An 18,314-nucleotide genomic window follows, 5' to 3' on the forward strand; every position below is an offset into this window, starting at 1 on the left:
CCAAGTTCCTTGGTTCCATCAGACAAACAGAACAGACAGAACTGACAGACAGATAGTCAGGAACGTATGCACTTGCCCAGCAACAGCTGAATAGGGGTTGTTAGTGACAGGTGGACCTGTGTTCTATTGCACCTGTCTCTGGACAAGTGTCAGTTGACTCCTGCCTTTCTGCAGCTGTGTTCTCAGAACTCTGCTCAGAAGGACTGCAAGGACAGGCCAGATGTGCTGCTCCCTTTCACATTCACTTGCAAGCACAAGAAGACATTTGGCAGTCACGGCGCTAAGCGCGCGGAAGGGGCGGTGTGACGTGTGGGGGTGGAGGGCACGTTAGGGAAGGAGGAATAAAAAAAAAAAAGTAAAATAAGCACTTACCTTGCTCGCTGCCACACAGTTCCATTGGCTCCTCCGTCTTCGAGTGCAGGCACAGGCTCCCAGCCTGCCCTGCAGCCGAACCTGACGCTCCTCAAAGCAGGCTAGGAGCCTGTGCAGGCTCTCTCTAAGCCTACAACTGTGTTGCTGGGCTAGAGAGAGCCTTCAGTGCATGGGTGTTTGGCCTGCCCGAGACGGCCAGCCAAAAACACTTGTGCTCAGAGGGGGAGTGCTGTGCCCTCCCCCTCACTGCTCGTCACCTCTGTGGCCCCGCCCCTTTACAAGGAAATGATAATAAACTCTGTTTATTATCATTTCCTTGTAAAGGTTTTGCAGCTGCCGCTGCTGGCAGGAAAGGGGCAACACTCCTCTGCCCTAATGAAGGAGTCACCCCTTTGTTTTTGTTCAGTGGAGTAGCAAGGGTGTCCTGGGCCCACAATGGAAGCACTGACACAGGTTCCTAGCCCTCAAATGAGAATAAAAAGCATTAATATTTGTTATGAAATAGACTTCTCAGACCTCTGTGCTCCTGTGCCACTGTACCTGATGCACTTTTGATAAATATGCCCCTGTTGCTACCCCTTAACAGTTACTGCTCGTTCTTTTTATAACAGTCAAGATTTTATCCTCACTTTCACCAACCCAACAAAGCCACTTTCTTGGTCTCACTTCACTTCAACAAAGTTCGATTAAGTGTCAGGGACTACTATGGCAATGTATGATTTTAAGACCAAAAAATGTTTTCACTTTTAGCTAAAAAAAATTTAACTGATGAGAGCCCCGCAGCTTATCCGTAAATAAATTTTTTGAAAAGCCATCACAATACCTGAACAGACAACCTCAAACCAAGGTGGCCAATGGCTGACCTTTTGACTTTGCCAATGATTGTTTCCTTAGTTTCTGTGTCTACTTAAATGCTGTCCCATTGTCTCCGCAGCGCATTCCCCCTCCCACTCTATTAGCATTATATTTATTTCCTGTACAATTGTGGCATCCTCTTCTAATCCTTCAAACTCTCTGTCATTCACACTTGCTTGCAGGAACTCTATCTCCCCCACCTTCACACTTCAAGGGAGCACCTACGAAGCATTAGATTTGTAAATATGTGAACGTTTTTAAACAAAGTGAACACTTAGCTTCTCTTAACAGCAGTAAGTGGAGATCTAATCGGAAGTCCCAGAAACACGAGAGAGCCAAACGCCACTTCCTCCCGATGTGAGTGTTCTCAGTGTCCCTGAGAAACCTCTTGGCAGTCACTCGCAGGAAAATGTGTAGTCTGCAAGTTTATTTTGTGACCAAGCTGACTAACTTGAAAGCAAGCATCCTTGATAAACAATGGAACTTAAGGCTTGCCTACTGCACCAACCATGGATTTCTGAAAATACTTTATTGCAGTCAGGTCTATCTCTTTTCCAAGGACAGACAGGAAAAGTACATAAGCCTCGGCACCAACGTAAAAGCCCATCCCTCTACGCCCCCCCCCCTCCCACTCCCCCCCCAACACACACACGCACACACTGGATAACCCAGTCAGTTAGCTCAAAGATATTGGCCCACTTTGTAAGTCCGGGCAGTTTTAAACTTGTAAAGAAAGCCACGTTGTGCAGGTCATGGAAGAACAGTAAAACCTGTCGCACCAGACCACAAAATAGGCCCACAAACAGCCAGAAAACGGTCCACACTCTGACCTGTCAGGCTAGCTCTTCTGGCACTCCCAGATTGCATACATGCCAAAAGACACGGTTCTGACCGGAGAATCTCTATTTATTAAGCAAAAAAAAACAGCTTTATTTTGACTGTTTCCCACCTGAAATTGCCTCTGCTCAACAGAAGTCAATGAGAGAAACACATTCCCCTGATTATTTGTTTTTTTAAGGTTCCCACTTTCCCCTTCTAAAATGTTGCCATGTATGAGATTGCCCTGCAGGGGAGTCCAACCCTGCTCTCCTCCATATAAACAGAACTGTTGATTCTTAACTGGGGCTAATGCTATGCTTGAAAGGCATGTGATCCTTCATTTTAAAGAGCGCTGTCAGTTTACAGAGCCCTTTCTGCACACCTGCAAGCTGCAGCAGGCCCATGAAACCACCAGGAGCCTTGTTTATTTGGAAATCGCCTTCCGCACACAACAGCATCCTCTGACTATCTAAGAGGTTCCTACACTGGCAGGCATCTCTGGAAGCAGCCTCACTGCCATGATCCCGGCCTTCACTCAGCAGCTTGAAGCAGGGCTCACACTGGAGCGAGGAGGCAGTGCTAGAAGGCAACACCCGCCCTCAGTGCCTCTCACTGCTGCAAGAGTTGCTCAATGCAGTCTTTTCAGGCAGCACAGCTAAGGCAGCAGGCAGGACTAGGCAGGACTTGGGTTTTCACTGCACATTGAATGGAGGTGCTCTGCTCTGCCTGCACCTATAAAAGTAGAGGGATGGGAAGCCTTGTCCAGTAGGCAGTGGTGCGGCCACAAAATCAAAAGGAGGCTGTCTAAGTTGGTAGAGTTGAAATCCATAAAGAGAAGGGGCTCATGAGGGAGAGAGAGACATGAGGGTCTGAGACATAGATCAGCATGGTGGTGTTAAGAGGCGGGCCTTGCCACTTTCCCATCCCGGGTTAGTGGGACATTTGCTGCAAGAGCTCCTAGGTTACTGGTATAACACCTCCAGTGAGTCCACTGATGTCTAGGCCCAGCCAGGATTGTCCATGCATTTGTTTGTATTAGGGAAGTGGTACAGAAAGCAGAGTCAACAACTCTGCCTGTTTCATTTAAAGATTTCTATGAAAAGAGAGATTCCAATAGCAGGGGTGTAACAAAGGCACCTGAGCTGCAGGAGGGCTCCTACACTTCAGTGGCCCCTTTAACTCTTCAAGAGGGCCCCATTCAGCCCAAGGCCAAGGAAGATCTGTACTATATGGGAGACTCAGAGGCCCTTCTGCACATTCCACAGTGGTAGCCTCATTTTAGGTTACTCCACTGGCAGTCTACAATGCTTGGGCCACAAACATGCTCAAGCATGCAAACAAATGTACTACTCCCAATTAAATGGGCATAATGGGGGCTTGCAAGATGGATGGATAAATGGATGGGAGGATGGATGGATGCATGGATGGATAGCCGGGTAGGTGGGCTGATTTGGGTGGATGCATGGATGTATGGCTGGATGGATGAATAAAAACAGTAAGGAGGATGGAAACAAGGAAGAAAAGAAATATGGAAATCTTCTGAACAAGTGTTGAGCTCACTAGCATCACTCACTAGCTCAGTATTATTTTGGACATGGTTCAAAATGGGGGGTGTTTTATTTTTCTGACTACTCCCTTGCTTACCTTAGTAATGTGCTAGATTAACAAAGCAATAGTACTCATACAGTAAAACTCCCAGGAAAGCAGAGGAACTCGTTCCATTCACATGAAGACTTGCTTTGTTGGGGTAGATTGAGCTACTGTTTGAGGTGTGCACCCAGTGATGCAGAGTTTCACTTTGGTCTTACAGAACATTATATCAACAAGCATTCGCAATGCAATGGGTCTCGCATTTGTTTGACTTAGAGCTATTAGCGCTGTAAAGTCCTAACCAGACTTTTATTGTCACATAAAATGAAAATGAAAAGTAACAGTTTTACATAAGCGATGCCAGGGCCAACAAGAGCGTGAAGGAGACACAAAAGGAAACAGAAGTTTGCTTGCAGTCAAACGTATCGGCAAAAGTGCAATTATCCATGTAACAGGGTCGATGTCATGCAAAGCGCCTGACTACTGCCCAGCGACAACACACTGCATAGCAGAAAAAAGGAAAAGTAGTCCAGAGACGATGCTGAAAACATGGAGCCTTATATGTTTTCAGTAGCTGGCCGGTGCGCTCGAGGAGGGCTAAACACCAGAAAAGGCATGACGTAGGCATGCCTTTCACTAATGAAATCAAGTGAATTTTAAAAGGCAAGCCCACGAACCAACGAAACTGATGGATGTACAGTAGAAGTGGTTAAAAGCCCACAGATGTATTACAGCAGTCTTGAGCGCTTGCGCTCGACCCTCAAAAGAGTACTGTAAGATGGGTTAAGCAAATGGCATGGGAGATCTGCTTACCTTGCTGTGGTACAAACTGAAATGTTTTGACACTGCGCACTGTCGGTCAACCAGGAAGGAGTAGCGCCTGCGTTCTTCCGTGAGCGCAGCCTTGTATCCATCTGCCACAAACTGGTCAAGCTCACACTGCTTGGTGCTCATTATCTCCACATACTAAAAACAAAGAACACAGCCACATATTTGACTCCTAGGAATACCAAGGAAGAGAGCAGTACAGCAGGGCAGCAGGACATCGCTATAATAAAGACACCCAACTGATCCAGCCTACCTCTTAGAGTACAGTGACGGTAACATTAAGGATAAAGAAGAACAGCAACCAAATTACAACAGCAATTTAGACTCTAAGAAACTGTCATTCCAAGGAAATGCATTTGTGAATTCCTCTTGTACTATATGAGGCATGAAGTAATGTCTATAAGAGTCTGTAACATTTTCGGATCCAATAGCAAAAATGCTGTACCACTTACTCAAAGCCATTATATATTAAGTATCAGGAGAGCAAAAATTAATCTTGATCCAGACATCTCCAATAAAAAACAAAAAACACATTCTGCAAATTAAAAGGTCCAAGGAAGATGTCAAAAATGTAGTCAGTATCACAACATTCAGCCTTGTATTGCAAATTGGACCAAGTCTTGAAAAGGTTACTTGGTTATATGCTGGATTTCCTACAGGCATAAATATGCTCACCTGATATACATATATCATATAACACTAACTTTTCATTTTGAATATAATGCAGCCAAAGTAAGTATATTCTAACAGAAAGTAACAAAGAAAGGGTTCTATGTTACAGTACTGAGGACAACAATATTGAAAAACTATATCGCTTTGACAACATCGCTTATCACGACATTGATAAGGTAAATATATTTTTCCTATTCTTAGCTCCACATTTACTTACTTTAACAATGTAGTGTTATTAGATATAATAGAAGTCATATTTTATCATGTGATATATTGCATGAGATATAAGTACCACTTGCCCAGGGAAAGGATATCCTCAAACATATAACACATAAAAAGTTGGTACATTTTCATCCATCCCAGAATATAACATTAAGAAATATCACATTTAGAGCCCACATGAAGTGCATTTCATATCATTGGAATTTTCATATTAACTAGTCAATACGAACCTGTAAATTCAGTATAAACCTTGTAAATTCTGAATTTGAAGTGCTAGGCTCGTTTCTGTTTGTCTTACATTTTAGAAATAAAGTGGTTTGGGGGTGTGGCTAAGGCGCCACCTAAGATGGCCACCTGTCCTCGGAGCTCCGCACCACACCAGAGCTTCGGCAGCTTTTTCCCGATTCCTAATTATGGAATTCCTCATTTATACCATTTTTGTGGTATATGCCCGGAATGGATATTTGTGAACATAATTCCTTTTAAGGTACTGTTTACTTTCAAAATGCAGTTTTTCTGACTGAAATTGTTTCACCCGCCATTTTGTTTTTTTAGCGCGCTGTTCCTTCAATTCTAGTTACCTCATGAAAGGTCAGTTGGCTCATGTTTGTCATCAATTTTTATAACCCTTTCAATTTTTGGGGGAAATTATAATGAATATTTGAAAACTGGATGCTTTATACTCAGTCTCTTCTTGGAGTTACTTTTGTGAAGGTTTGAGGAATCACTATTTTAGTTGAACTTCAGTAATTTTTTCTGAGCAATAAGTCGGGTCTTGTTGGCTCGTCTTTCGCATCATCTTCTCTACAAATTTGGCTTATATAGGAAAGAGCAGGACATTTTGGCAGTCTCTTAAACCTTCTTCAAATTCTACCTTGGTCTCGGATCAATCTTTCATTTTTCCTTTGATGGAAGCTTCACTATCTCCTGTTGACATGGCTCAATGTAGCTCCTCTCGTCCAGTGTCGTCCACGCTTCTACCCTCAAAGTTGTCATTATCATCTTCAGCAAATAAAAGACATAAGCAGGATCCCCCTTCCCCTCCGAAATCTACATCTCTTTTTTCTCTAGATACTGTTTTAGAGGAAATTAAAGCCTTGAGACCATTTATTGAGGAAACCAATGCTCGCATTCAAAATCTTGATGATAAATGGTCTTCTATGGAATCTAGAATAAGCTTGGTTGAACACAATGTCAGCACCATACAGGAGTCCGCTTCTAAAATTGCTTCTCTAGAGAAGGATGTTTCAATGCTAAAGAAGCAAGCTGAAGATCTTGAAAACAGGAATAGGTGTAATAACCTACACTTATATGGTCTTCCAGAAGGTATTGAAGGTGGAGATCCAGTTGCTTTCTTCACTTTCATTCTACCAAAATTGTGGGATTTACCTTCATCTTCTACCTTAAGTATCCAATGAGCCCAAAGACTGGGACCCCGCCTTACTTCTATTTCTGCACCAACAAAACCCAGAGGAGTAATTATTTTGTTTCTGATGTTCATGGATCTTTTACAAGTTTTAAATGCAGCCAAAACAAAAAAACAACTTATATGGTCTGGTGCAAAACTATTTTTGACATAGGATGCGTCTACAGCTACTGCTAAATGAAGAAAAGACTTCCTTGACCTTTGTCCTGCATTACGTTCTCTGGGTGCAAGATATGGTTTGTTTCATCCTTGCACTTTCAAGGTTACATTCCAGAATAACACATCCTCTTTTGAAGATCCTGCAGATCTCAGAACATTTATTCATTCTCACTCAAAGTATTTGATGGACGTTGCTGGCTCCTCCTCTTCAGGATAAATTAAATACTTACTCCAAAGTTTTTGCTTTTGATTCATATAACATAAATTAATCTATAGTCATATTTATTGCTGGTTTAATCCATCTTCCTACAGAATCGTCGTATGCCAACTATATCTCCGTTTCCCATTTATTCTCATGTGAAGTTCTGGTGTGGCCACCTCCTTCGTGTTGGTTGTGCTGTCTCTGTATGATGCCACTCCCTGTTTCCTATTTAGGTACGTTGATCAGTCTTCGCTTGACATGTACTGTCATCATTGCACTTGATTCTTTACCCCTTTCTCCTTCCTTTTTCTTTTTTCTTTTTCCTATTTCTTGTGTTTTTTTCTCACTTTTTTCTTATCCTTATACCTGAAAGTCTTTTTTTCTTCATTTACAAGTCGTGCATTATCAATGATCATGAAGTTTTATATTTATTTCCTGTTGGTTATATTTAGGGTGATTTCTTGGAATGTGAAAGGTTTTGTTAATACTGTGAAAAAGCAGAGAATATTATCTCATTTTGCCTCTTGTAACCCAGATTCAGTACTTCTACAAGAAACTCAACTTACAGAAAATGAAGCATTAAAATTGAAACGTAATTGGGTGGGATCAGTTTTTGTTTCTCCTACCGTTACTAAGAAGAATGGAGTAGGTATTCTTTGTCACAAAAGGTTAAATTGCATTGTTGTGTCTCAAGAAAATGTTTCCGAAGTTAGATGGCTGATTGTAGAGCTAATGATATTCCCATAAATGCTCTTAATGTATATGGTTCGACCCAGCCAGATTTTTTGTTTTGGCCTACTATTGCTAAGAAATGTTTGCAGTATAAAGATGAGTTTTTTTTTATTTTTGGTGGTGATTGTAATCAGATTATGGACCATGTTTATTGACCGAAAGTCTCAAATTTGTTTTTTCTTTCAAATAAATCTCATAAACAATTCCACTCCACCATTTCCCAGAATTCATTAGTTGATGTGTGGAGATGTTGTAATCCCACTGCTCAAGAGTATTCCTTTTATTCCCCCCCCCACATGGTTCCCTTTCTCACCGGGATCATATTTTTCTTAGTAAATCACTAACTCAGAACCTTATCTCTGCCTCTATTGAACCTATAGTCATATCTGACCATGCTCCAGTTGTTGCCGATATAGATCTGGTTCGATCATATCCCAAGTCAGGTAGGTGGAGATTCAATAATGCGCTTTTGTTAGACCAAAATTTTTCCTTCTCCTTTGCCTCTTTCACTAATCAATACTTTTTATTTGATACTGCTTCCAACACGTCTCCCCAATTCGTATGGGATTCCTTTAAAGCCTCAGCTCGTGGTTTTATCATAGACTTTGTTTCTAAAAAGAAGACATTTTTTGCTCAGCAGCAGAAATCCTTGCTGTCTAACATCAAACGTTCAGAACATAAATTGTATTGCTCAGTTTCAGATTCTTCTTTGCATGAACTAGTTCAGGACAAAATAGCTTTTAATAAAAAATCAACCGATCAAGCTTCCTCCATATTATTGCATAGTAGTGCCCGCTATTATGGCGGTCGTAACAAATCAGGAAAACTTTTAGCCAATTATTAGAAAATTCATAAAGAACGCTCTTTTATTGAGTCCATTCATTCATCAGATGGGAGACTTTTATTTACAGACAGAGATATTTTAGTGGAATTCATGAAATTTTACAAAAATGTATATACTCCGGAAATCCAATTCATTCTACTTCTATCGACACTTATCTTAAAACTGTTTCACCTCCTTCCCAGCCTTTATTGAATTTTGATCCTCTTGAATCTGATTTATCGGTTACAGAGTTACTCAAAGCTCTTAACACACTGAAAAAAGAGAAGACGCCCGGTCCAGATGGGTTTACTGTAGAATTTTATCTACATTTCTCAAATCTTTTGATGCCTAAACTTCTACAACTCTTTCAATTTTTCTTCCACACTGGCAAAGCTGGTGGCACTTTTCAGGAGGCTACTATCTGTCTAATACATAAAGATGGGCGGGATCCTAAACAATGCAAAAATTATCGTCCTATATCTCTTGTAAATGTAGATTATAAATTTTTTGCCAAAATACTAGCTCTTCGAATTGAATCCTCTTTGCCCAAATTAGTAGGCAAAGAACAATGTGGTTTTGTTAAAGGTAGACTAACCTCTGACAATTCTCGTGTTTTTTTTAATGTATTAAATAATGCTCCTTCTCTTTCCTATCCACTTGCAGCTATTTCTATAGATGCTGAAAAAGCCTTCGACAGAATACTTAAAGTATTGAAATGGTATGGTTTTGGACCCCAAATTATCTCTATTTCTTTGCTTTACACGGATCCTCAGGCTGCAGTATCAATTAACGGTTGTGTATCGCACTATTTTTCCTTGCAACGAGGGGTTTGTCAAGGTTGCCCCTTATCTCCTCTTTTATTTGTTTTAGCCCTTGAACCTCTCCTTTCACGTATCCGTGAAAATAATCTTATATCAGGCTTCCAATATGGAGATAAACATTTAAAATGATCAGCCTATGCAGATGATATTCTTCTCTTACTTTCTAACCCTGATATATCTATACCTGCTTTACTTAAGGAGCTTTCAAACTTTTCATCTGTCTCTGGTTATAAAATGAATTCAGAGAAGACAGAAATTCTACCCCTTACTAAATTTTGCACTAAGCATTCCTTAGACTCAACTGGATTTCATTGGAATAATTCTAAAATCAAATATCTCAGTGTTTGGTTTACTAACTCCATTTTAGAGTCTGTTAAAATAATTATGAAGGGATGTTTCAATAGAAATGATAAATTACTGTCCTCCTGGAATCCTCTTTATTTATCATGGTGGGTTGTATGGATTCCATAAAAATGATGATTATACCCATTGTTTTATACATTTTAGCTATGACCCCAGTTCAGGTCCCAGATATCTACTTTAAAAAGAATGACTCACTTCTCTTCAAATTCCTTTGGAATAAGAAGAAATCACGAATTTCTCTCTCACTTCTTAAAAAAGCTAAATACAATGGAGGTGTGAATTTCCCAGATTTTCGGTCTTATCATAAAGCTTTTTGTCTGAAATAAGCTACCAAATGGATTTCTTCTGCTCCCTCTCTTTTTACTCCCTTATGGTTTGATATTGAACTAGCATTACTTGCTCCTTTCTCTAGTGAGGAAATTCTAACGTTTTCTTAAAAAAATACCTTAACTTCTTTACCGCTCTTTAAACATACTTGCTGTTTATTGAGTCTCTATTATCAAAAGAAATTCTCGTCTAGAGCCACTTTTTGGCATTTCCCACTTTGGTATGTCAAGCTTATATCTATTAATAATAGGCCCTTGTACTGGAAATCTTGGAGAACTAGGGGAGTTATGTGGATTCATGATCTTTTTAATGGCCTCAATCCTCGCTCCTTTCCTCAATTTCAAGGGATTTTTGGCTGTCCTTGATTTTGGCACAAATTTTCAATCCTTATGGGGGCTGTTTTAGATATTTTTTGCTTGTTTCCATCAGACTCCATTCCTCACTCCCTCTCTCCCCCAGATTCACTTTTACATTTGTTGTCTCTCAATCCTAAAGCCTCTCTTATTTACAAATATGTTTGGTCATTTGATCCTTCTCGTCGTAAAGCCAAAGTAGAAGCTGATTTGGGATGTGATTGGACCATTTGTTTCTGGAACAAAATACGGTCCAGAACCTTCAAAATTTCAAGATTAGCCTCTACCACTCAATCTATGTATTTTCTTTATCATAGATTATATCATACACCAGCATCCCTGGTCAAATTCGGTATCACGTCTAGCTCTACTTGTTGGTCTTGTCATTGCACGAAAGGAGATTTGCTCCATATTTTTTTTCATGCCCCACTACTGCTGTTTTTTGGCAGAAAGTCTGGGTCTAACTTTCAACAATTTTTTTAATCAAATGCCCTATGTCAATTATCTCAATTTTTTTAGGCAGCCTATCGGATAAAATTGAGTTACATGCTCATGAAAAAAGATTATTTGATCTGAGGTTGGCCTTAGCCATGCAACAAGTTTCAATTAACTGGAAATCCTCCTCTAGCATTTCTTTTACAGCTTGGTGGAATAACGTATGCCATTATCATTGCTTAGATATTATTTTTGCTTCTGTTTGTAGGCCTCTGGTAAATAGAGATTTATATTGGTCCGCATTGATGAATTTTCTAAACAACAATGTTAAACAAAGTGGTCAGTCCATTAGATCTGAGAATTTTAAACCACCATAATTTGTTTTTCTCTGCTTTTTTTCCTCAGGGACATGGTTCTAGTTTTTTTTCACTGTACTTATTTTGTATATCTACCAGCCTGATCTCCAAATATAGACTTGTATTCCCCTCTCCTCTTTTATACCCACCCTCATCCTTTTATAGTATAAAATTGTTAACAGCTTTTATCTGATATATCGCTTATTAGCTTTGTTATTTATTGCATTATGTGATGTTGACTAGTGTTTGAATTTCATATGTTGCACAATAAAGCAGAATAAACTTAAAAAGAAATAAAGAGGTTTATCAACATCTTACAGTGGGACAATAAAGTGATTTGCCTGTAATTGTAAATATAGTTATAACCATATAATGTAAGCCAGAATATATTATGATTCAGTGCTATTCTGCAGACAGTATTAAAGTGGTATCAATGAAAATAGCATGCTTAGATCCCCAGTTAATGTACAGGGCTAGATATATACCATGTTTAATATAGGGCACATATTTCAAGTAACCACTTCCAGAGTGGTTGCAAGGCAAATAATCTGTCCTCCATATGGGCGTCTGCTGACACTCAGTTGAAAAAGTACTGCAGGCACATTTTTATTAGCAGGATACCAGTGAAAATGTGAACTTTCATGCCTTTGAACTTAAAAAATGAGTTAAATCACTGGATAATTGCTTTACTTCTTTACAAAGCAAATTCTAAATAATCAACACTCTTTGACTCTACATCATTATTTGACCCTCAAAATAAGGACTATGACTAGTCCCGTGTCTCTAATGCAGACCTCAGGTTTGATTTTGGGAGGCTGTCGGATGGTCGATGTTATGCAGTGTGCTCAGTCCACCGTTACTTATAGATATGGTTCAAATAGACTTTTCCCAAAACAATTGGGTTTAGATGTAAGTCTAGCTTCTACCTTGTTATTGGCAGGTGTTGAGATTTCAAAATGAGTAATTCAAATAAGTTCAAAGTTATCTGGTTTAACCTGACAAGTCAGATCAATGTAGGCTTGAAGCAAGCAAAATTTCAGTGTCAGATTTTGTAAATTTCTGAGAAATCACTCAAGAGTCTTGTTTTAAAATGTTGATACCTTATATGCACAGCTTAAGCTAAAGATGTAACTCATGTCGAACCAAAACATCAATAAATGCTCTGGCTTTCTGCAAAAATTTCTGCTTTCTCTATTCACCCCTGCTTTCTACAATACACTTATTTCCAGTTTTATCGACACTTAAATGAAGGTTCAATGTGATAGTTTGCATACAATCACAGGCAGTATTTGGACCACACGCACATTCCCCTTATGGAATTTCTGCGGCTTCCTGGTACACCCAGTCATAGACGTGACAATTCGCCTTTTCTTAACCGGTAAACTTAGGTGAACTAACATGTTCAACTTTTACTTCTTTTGCACACCATTTCAGTCTTATCAGAGCAACACCCCATGTCAGACACTAGCTAGATTTTGCAAATATCCAAAATGATCTGCTCTATATGACCCTGGGTGATAAATATTAGAGCCAGCCTTTCCGTTAGTGAAAGTATTATGAGAAACATATTCTGACCTCGGACTTCAGTATACACAACCCTTTCAATTTGATTCCATGAGAGCCTCTTTTAAAAGGTTTGTTTTTGCTGGCTATTATAATGTTTTTTCCATAAATCAGGGTAAAAATATTACCTTTGATTAAACAAAAAATGACATGTGCAGGTGATGGAAATTTGACAAATGTTTCCACCAAAATCGGTTTTGTAGGTATTTCAGTATTACATCATCCAGAAATACTGATTCTATTCCCCATTCCACAGGGGAAAATTTGAAATACTGCAGTAATTCTGCATTGTGGAATAACAATACCCTTAGTATAGGTAAATTCAGGTGCGAAATTACGGCATCAGTGTATTGATCAACCTCATAATTGAGGCATGTATCTTAATCTTTGTACACTGCAGTGCACTGGAGTGGCCTTTCATTATTGGCCAGTGATGAAGAGATTCTTGGTGTACGCCTTATCATTTGGAAAATTACACAAAGGTGCATGTTTACATGCCCTTAGCGCCACCAGAGCATCGCTTTTTGTTACGCTCCAGTGGCGCTGTGCACTGCCCCATATTTACAAGGCGGAACTAAGCCACTTTTTGTGGCTTAACGCCACCTTGTAAATATGGGCCCCTCCAACACAGTTTTCTGTGGCAGAGGGGTGTGCAATGGGTGTTGTTGTGGGCGTTCCACTGCAACACCCATTGCTTTTGACGCTGCCCCAGATGTATAAGAATTCGGAAATCTATGGCAGCACCAAAAACTACCACCACCCCAGGGGTGGCGTTAGCATTGCGCACCGAGGAGAAATACTTTTATTTCTCCTAGTTTTTGATTTTTCTATGTGTGCTACATTCTGAAAGAGCACATTTTTTTTAAGTGCAGGAAGGTATTCTTTCATGCACATAAAAAATCATCCAATATGATGATTTGCTACTTATTTGTATGTTGCATTCCTCAGCACACATAGAAGTAGCAAATTGCCGTTGTAGATTGTGTGCAATAAAGAACACCTTCCTGCACATAAACAATCATTCCCTTCAATGCAGAAACCCTTGCACTATGGTGCCAGGATGCTTGCATAGGCAGGTAAATTTAGTGCCAGCGCTAAGGGAAACACGGGTGCGCCGGATTTGTGTAAATACAGCACATCCCTTCATTTCAGAAGTGACGCAGTGCGGTGCTTCAAATTTTTGCGCAGCACCACCTTGCACCCCTTCTGCGTAAATATGCCCAAAAGGGCATATTTATGAGTCCCAAGCACCATTGGAGTATCACTTTTCGTGACGCTCAGTGGCGCTATGCACTGTGCCATAGTTACATGGTGCCGTTAAGCCACTTTTTGTGGCTTAATGCCACCTTGAAAAACCAGCCCCTTCACACGCAGCCCTTTGCGTGGAAGGGGCGTGTAATGAGTGTTGCTGTGGGTGTGCCACAGCCACACCCATTGCATTTTGACGCTGCTTCAGATTTACAAGTTTTCGTAAACCTGATGCAGCGCCAAAATCTAACGCCACCCATGGCTTTTATTCCTCCTCGTTTTTTTGCTTGTTCTATGCATGTTGTATTCTGCAGCACGCATAGAAAGAGCAAAATGCCTGACATGATTGTTTATGTGGGGGAAGGTGTCCCTTCCTGCACATAAACAATCATTTCAAAATGACACTGGATTGTTTATGTGCAAGAAGGGACACCTTCCCACACATAAACAATCAAACTCCTCAATGCAGACATCCTTGCATGATGGTGCAAGAATGCCTGTGTTGGCGCTAGGCAGCTCAATTTCGCGCCAGTGCAGGAGACAACACAGGGGTGCACTGTATTCAATTAAATATGGTGCATCCCTCCATTGTGAAAATGACGGAGTGCAGCGCTGCCAATTTTGGCGCAGAGTCGCGCTCCATCATTTTCAGTTAAATATAGGCCTAAATGCGGTAGTAAGCCAGTCAGAGGTGATATCTGTCTGTTTGAACTTTATGAACCGGCCCTAAATGGGCCCTAAATGCAGGCATTTTGCAGGTCCTTGGCTCAGTTGCCACTGTAGGCCTCACAAGACAGAAGACAATAGGCCAAGCACTCATTTCCACTGAATCAACCGGATGGCACTGATGCATCTGGGCGAGGGACGCGGGGGGGGGGGGGGGGTGAGCTGTTCTTTATTCTCTACAAAAAAACATTCATTCTGCTCCCTTACTACCACTCTTCCTCTCTGCCCAGACCCCATTTCCCCCCCCCACGGGGGCCTGAGAAGGCGGTCTCCGATGCAGAAGTAATGGTTGCCGCAGTAACTGTGTTTACAAAACGGCGGCAGTGATAATGCCCCGGCCTTCTCTGAGACACTAATGCCAAATGACCCTTTTTCAGGAACTCGCCTGGCAAAGGGGAGTCCTTGAGGTTTTTTTTACGTTCGAGAAAAGTTGGTGTAAAATATATTTGCATGTAAGTGTTATAAAAAGGAAATGCTCGCGAGGCCCTGAATTCCGATATCGGACAGTCTCTGAAAGCCTTAGATGTATAAAACACGATTTTGATGCGTGGATGCAGCCTAGTGACTAGTGTCACCCGTGGATGCAAAAACCTTTTTTAATTTGTTCAGTGCATTTATTAGAAATCATAAACAGTTCACACCTACAACCTTTCGGCCGGTGATGAAAAAAAAAAGAATATCCCTAAGACAAGCAACGATAACACACAGGTCCTGATGAGGAGTGGGGGTATTCTACCCGGGGTCGGAAGAGAGGAGGGGTTGAGTGATACTGCCACGGGTCATTCCAGGTGGCCCGGTGTTGTCAGGCCTGGTACCACCACGTCCGTGAATATCGGAGCTGGTAACGGCATGGCCACAGCCTGCGACGCACACCTTCTGATATCTACATATGCGCAGCGGCTGCAGAAGGACTTCAATTTCACATCAAGGTGGCGGCGCGGAATGGCAGCTCTCATTAACGTAGGAATACAGAAGAGGCGCTATGAAAATAAATAAAAATGTAATATTTAAAACTAGCATTAAGTTGCTTAATTATAACAGCTAATAGCTAGCACAGCTTCAGAACACTTAAAAATAGTGTCTTTCACTGTTTGCAGTCGACTCCCTTTAAAAACCGGGACGAAAGCCAAATTTTCCGAAATCTGCCTGGACGGGTGGTGAAAAATTAGGACTGTCCCAGCAAATCCGGGACGCATGGTCACTGTACCACATATAATGCTCTATCCACGTCCAGAGCTCTGAGCCAGAGGCTGGGTCTTGGATGAGAAATGGTCTTCAACCTGTAGCGGGGGAGGGTGAGGGTTCCCAACGTGGGACTGCCAAACATGCGGGGGAATGCCATTAACATGGGGTGGCATCCCTCCTGCCCTATTACAAAGTTTCCGCCGGCCTGACTTGGCTGACCCGCGGAAACCTTGAACTAGATCATCCCCGGTGGTCTGACCGCGGAGAACAGTGCTACGAGATAGCACTCAGCTCCGAGTGCTATCTCGTAGCACAGACAGGGAACCAGCACCCTTGGAAAGCAGACAGTGCGCATTCCGAGGGCGATGGCCAGGGGGTCCCCTGCACTGACCACCCTGGGCATGGGCAGTGCAGGGGTCCCCCTGTGGCCCCCTGCAATTTTTCTCCACCAGCCTTTTCATGGTGGGGAAAGAACAAGGTTGTAATCAGCAGGGCGGCACGGTGTTTAGCGCCACCCTGGCGAATTACAACCAGGACTGCCATCAGCCCGTCAGGATCTTTGATCCTGGCGGGGATGTAAAACTTTAATCGGGTCCGCCCATAAAACGTGTTAGTGGTGGTCGCACCGCCACAGCCGCGGTGGTCCGACTGCCACCGCAAGGCTGGTGGTCTTGTGACCACCACCCTCGTAATGAAGCTGTACAGTATATCTTCTTACATTTTGAAAGTGGAAACTGTAAATGTTTTGTTTACAAATTTCTAAAAAGTACCCTAGGGAACAACTACAATCTCCATGTAAATTGTTTTTTACAGTCAAACAGGCGTGGCCATTGTAACTGTGCTTTCTTTACCCCTCTTTACATCCACCACTCATAATTAATAACCTCAGGCAGCAACATATCATAGCTTAGATTTACTAATGGTTGCGCAGGCACTCTCACAGCACTGCACCGCCCAAGGACCTTTTAAATGAGTAGTAAATTGATGCAATGCTTTGCTTTACACATGGAGCCTTATAAAAGGTTTGTAAATAATCCCTTATGTGCTGCACACCCTACACTCTTAAACTAAGGTTGTATTTTGGGAACTTGCGTGTTTACGGATGGGCAGGTACACCTTTGGCGCTGCACACTTTCGGTTGCCCACCTCCAGGCTTTGTACAAGGGCCCTGTTAGTTTTGTGTTGCACCCCTGTAAGGGAGAAGTCTAGAATACACATAGACGGTAATGGATGAACTGCGCAAGAACGCAGGCCAGCACATCTCGAATTCTTACATTTTGCCAGGAAGAGTCTTGAAAAATCAAATCAGGACATGTGCAAAGCTTAAGGTGGAGGGATAGAACTTAGAATGCGCAGTTCTGGGGAATACTGCACAGCCAACGGTGAATTCCACCATGCAACGGTGATACATGTACCTATGTGGCATTTATATAGCATGAGAAGGTAGGAATAATACTGGGAGAAGTGGGCTAGTTTAAACATTTTTGCCAGGGCTGCTTTTGGTTCCCAGTTTGGCCATGTAAAGTGATGCACTGGACAGCGGCAGAAGCGAAATAATTCAAACAGAAAGCACTAATTGGATAGAAGAAGCTGATCAGAGAGGGGGAGGGGCCATGTGTGCGGTTGAAATGTAGTGCGCTTTGAAGTGGTGCATCTTCAGCTCTTTCATGAACTTAAGAAGGACTAAGGCAATGCTGATGCATATGGAGACGTCATCAATGTGCTCGATAGATTGACCAATTGAAACTTTTTAAAAAAAATTGTATTTGTCCATTTACAGTAAGGCAGTGTTTTTCAATGTAGGACACCACCAGACTACAAATAAAGACATGCAAAAATTCAAAAAAAGGGGTTGGTTTCTATTTTGATTCTGTTTCTAATTTGTTAGAGCTCCCTGAAACTCGATGGCCTCCTGGCGTTAAAAGTGAAGGCAGGGACTTAACAAGCATATGCAATGCAATGGGTCTCACGTTTGCTCGAGTTAGAGCTATTAGCATTGTGAACTTCTAACCATACTTTTCATGCCGCATAAATTGAAAATGAAAAGTAAAACAGTTTTACATAACTAACTGGACTTTTCTTGCCATATAAACTGAAAAGTAAAAGTTTCACATAAGCGAGCTGACGGCCCCCATTAGCTCAAAGTAGACACACAAAGGGAAATAAAAGTTCGATCGCAGTGAAACCTATCGGCAAAAGTGCAATTATCCATGTAACCAGCAAAGTGCAATTACCTA

At 41.5% G+C, this 18,314-nt stretch overlaps 1 protein-coding gene across 3 annotated transcripts in view; it reads right to left on the reverse strand.

Moving 5' to 3' along the window:
• The window catches only part of LOC138246262 (BAR/IMD domain-containing adapter protein 2-like), a 284,522-nt gene that overhangs the window by 50,590 nt on the left and 215,618 nt on the right, over positions 1 to 18,314 (reverse strand). For all 3 annotated transcript variants that reach the window (XM_069200687.1, XM_069200688.1, XM_069200689.1), the window contains one exon: positions 4,450 to 4,602. In XM_069200687.1, the coding sequence (XP_069056788.1) occupies positions 4,450 to 4,602 (153 nt within the window). The remainder of the gene's footprint in view (positions 1 to 4,449; positions 4,603 to 18,314) is intronic.

The sequence above is a fragment of the Pleurodeles waltl genome, chromosome 7 (genome assembly GCF_031143425.1).
Source record: "Pleurodeles waltl isolate 20211129_DDA chromosome 7, aPleWal1.hap1.20221129, whole genome shotgun sequence".
Taxonomy (NCBI): domain Eukaryota; kingdom Metazoa; phylum Chordata; class Amphibia; order Caudata; family Salamandridae; genus Pleurodeles; species Pleurodeles waltl.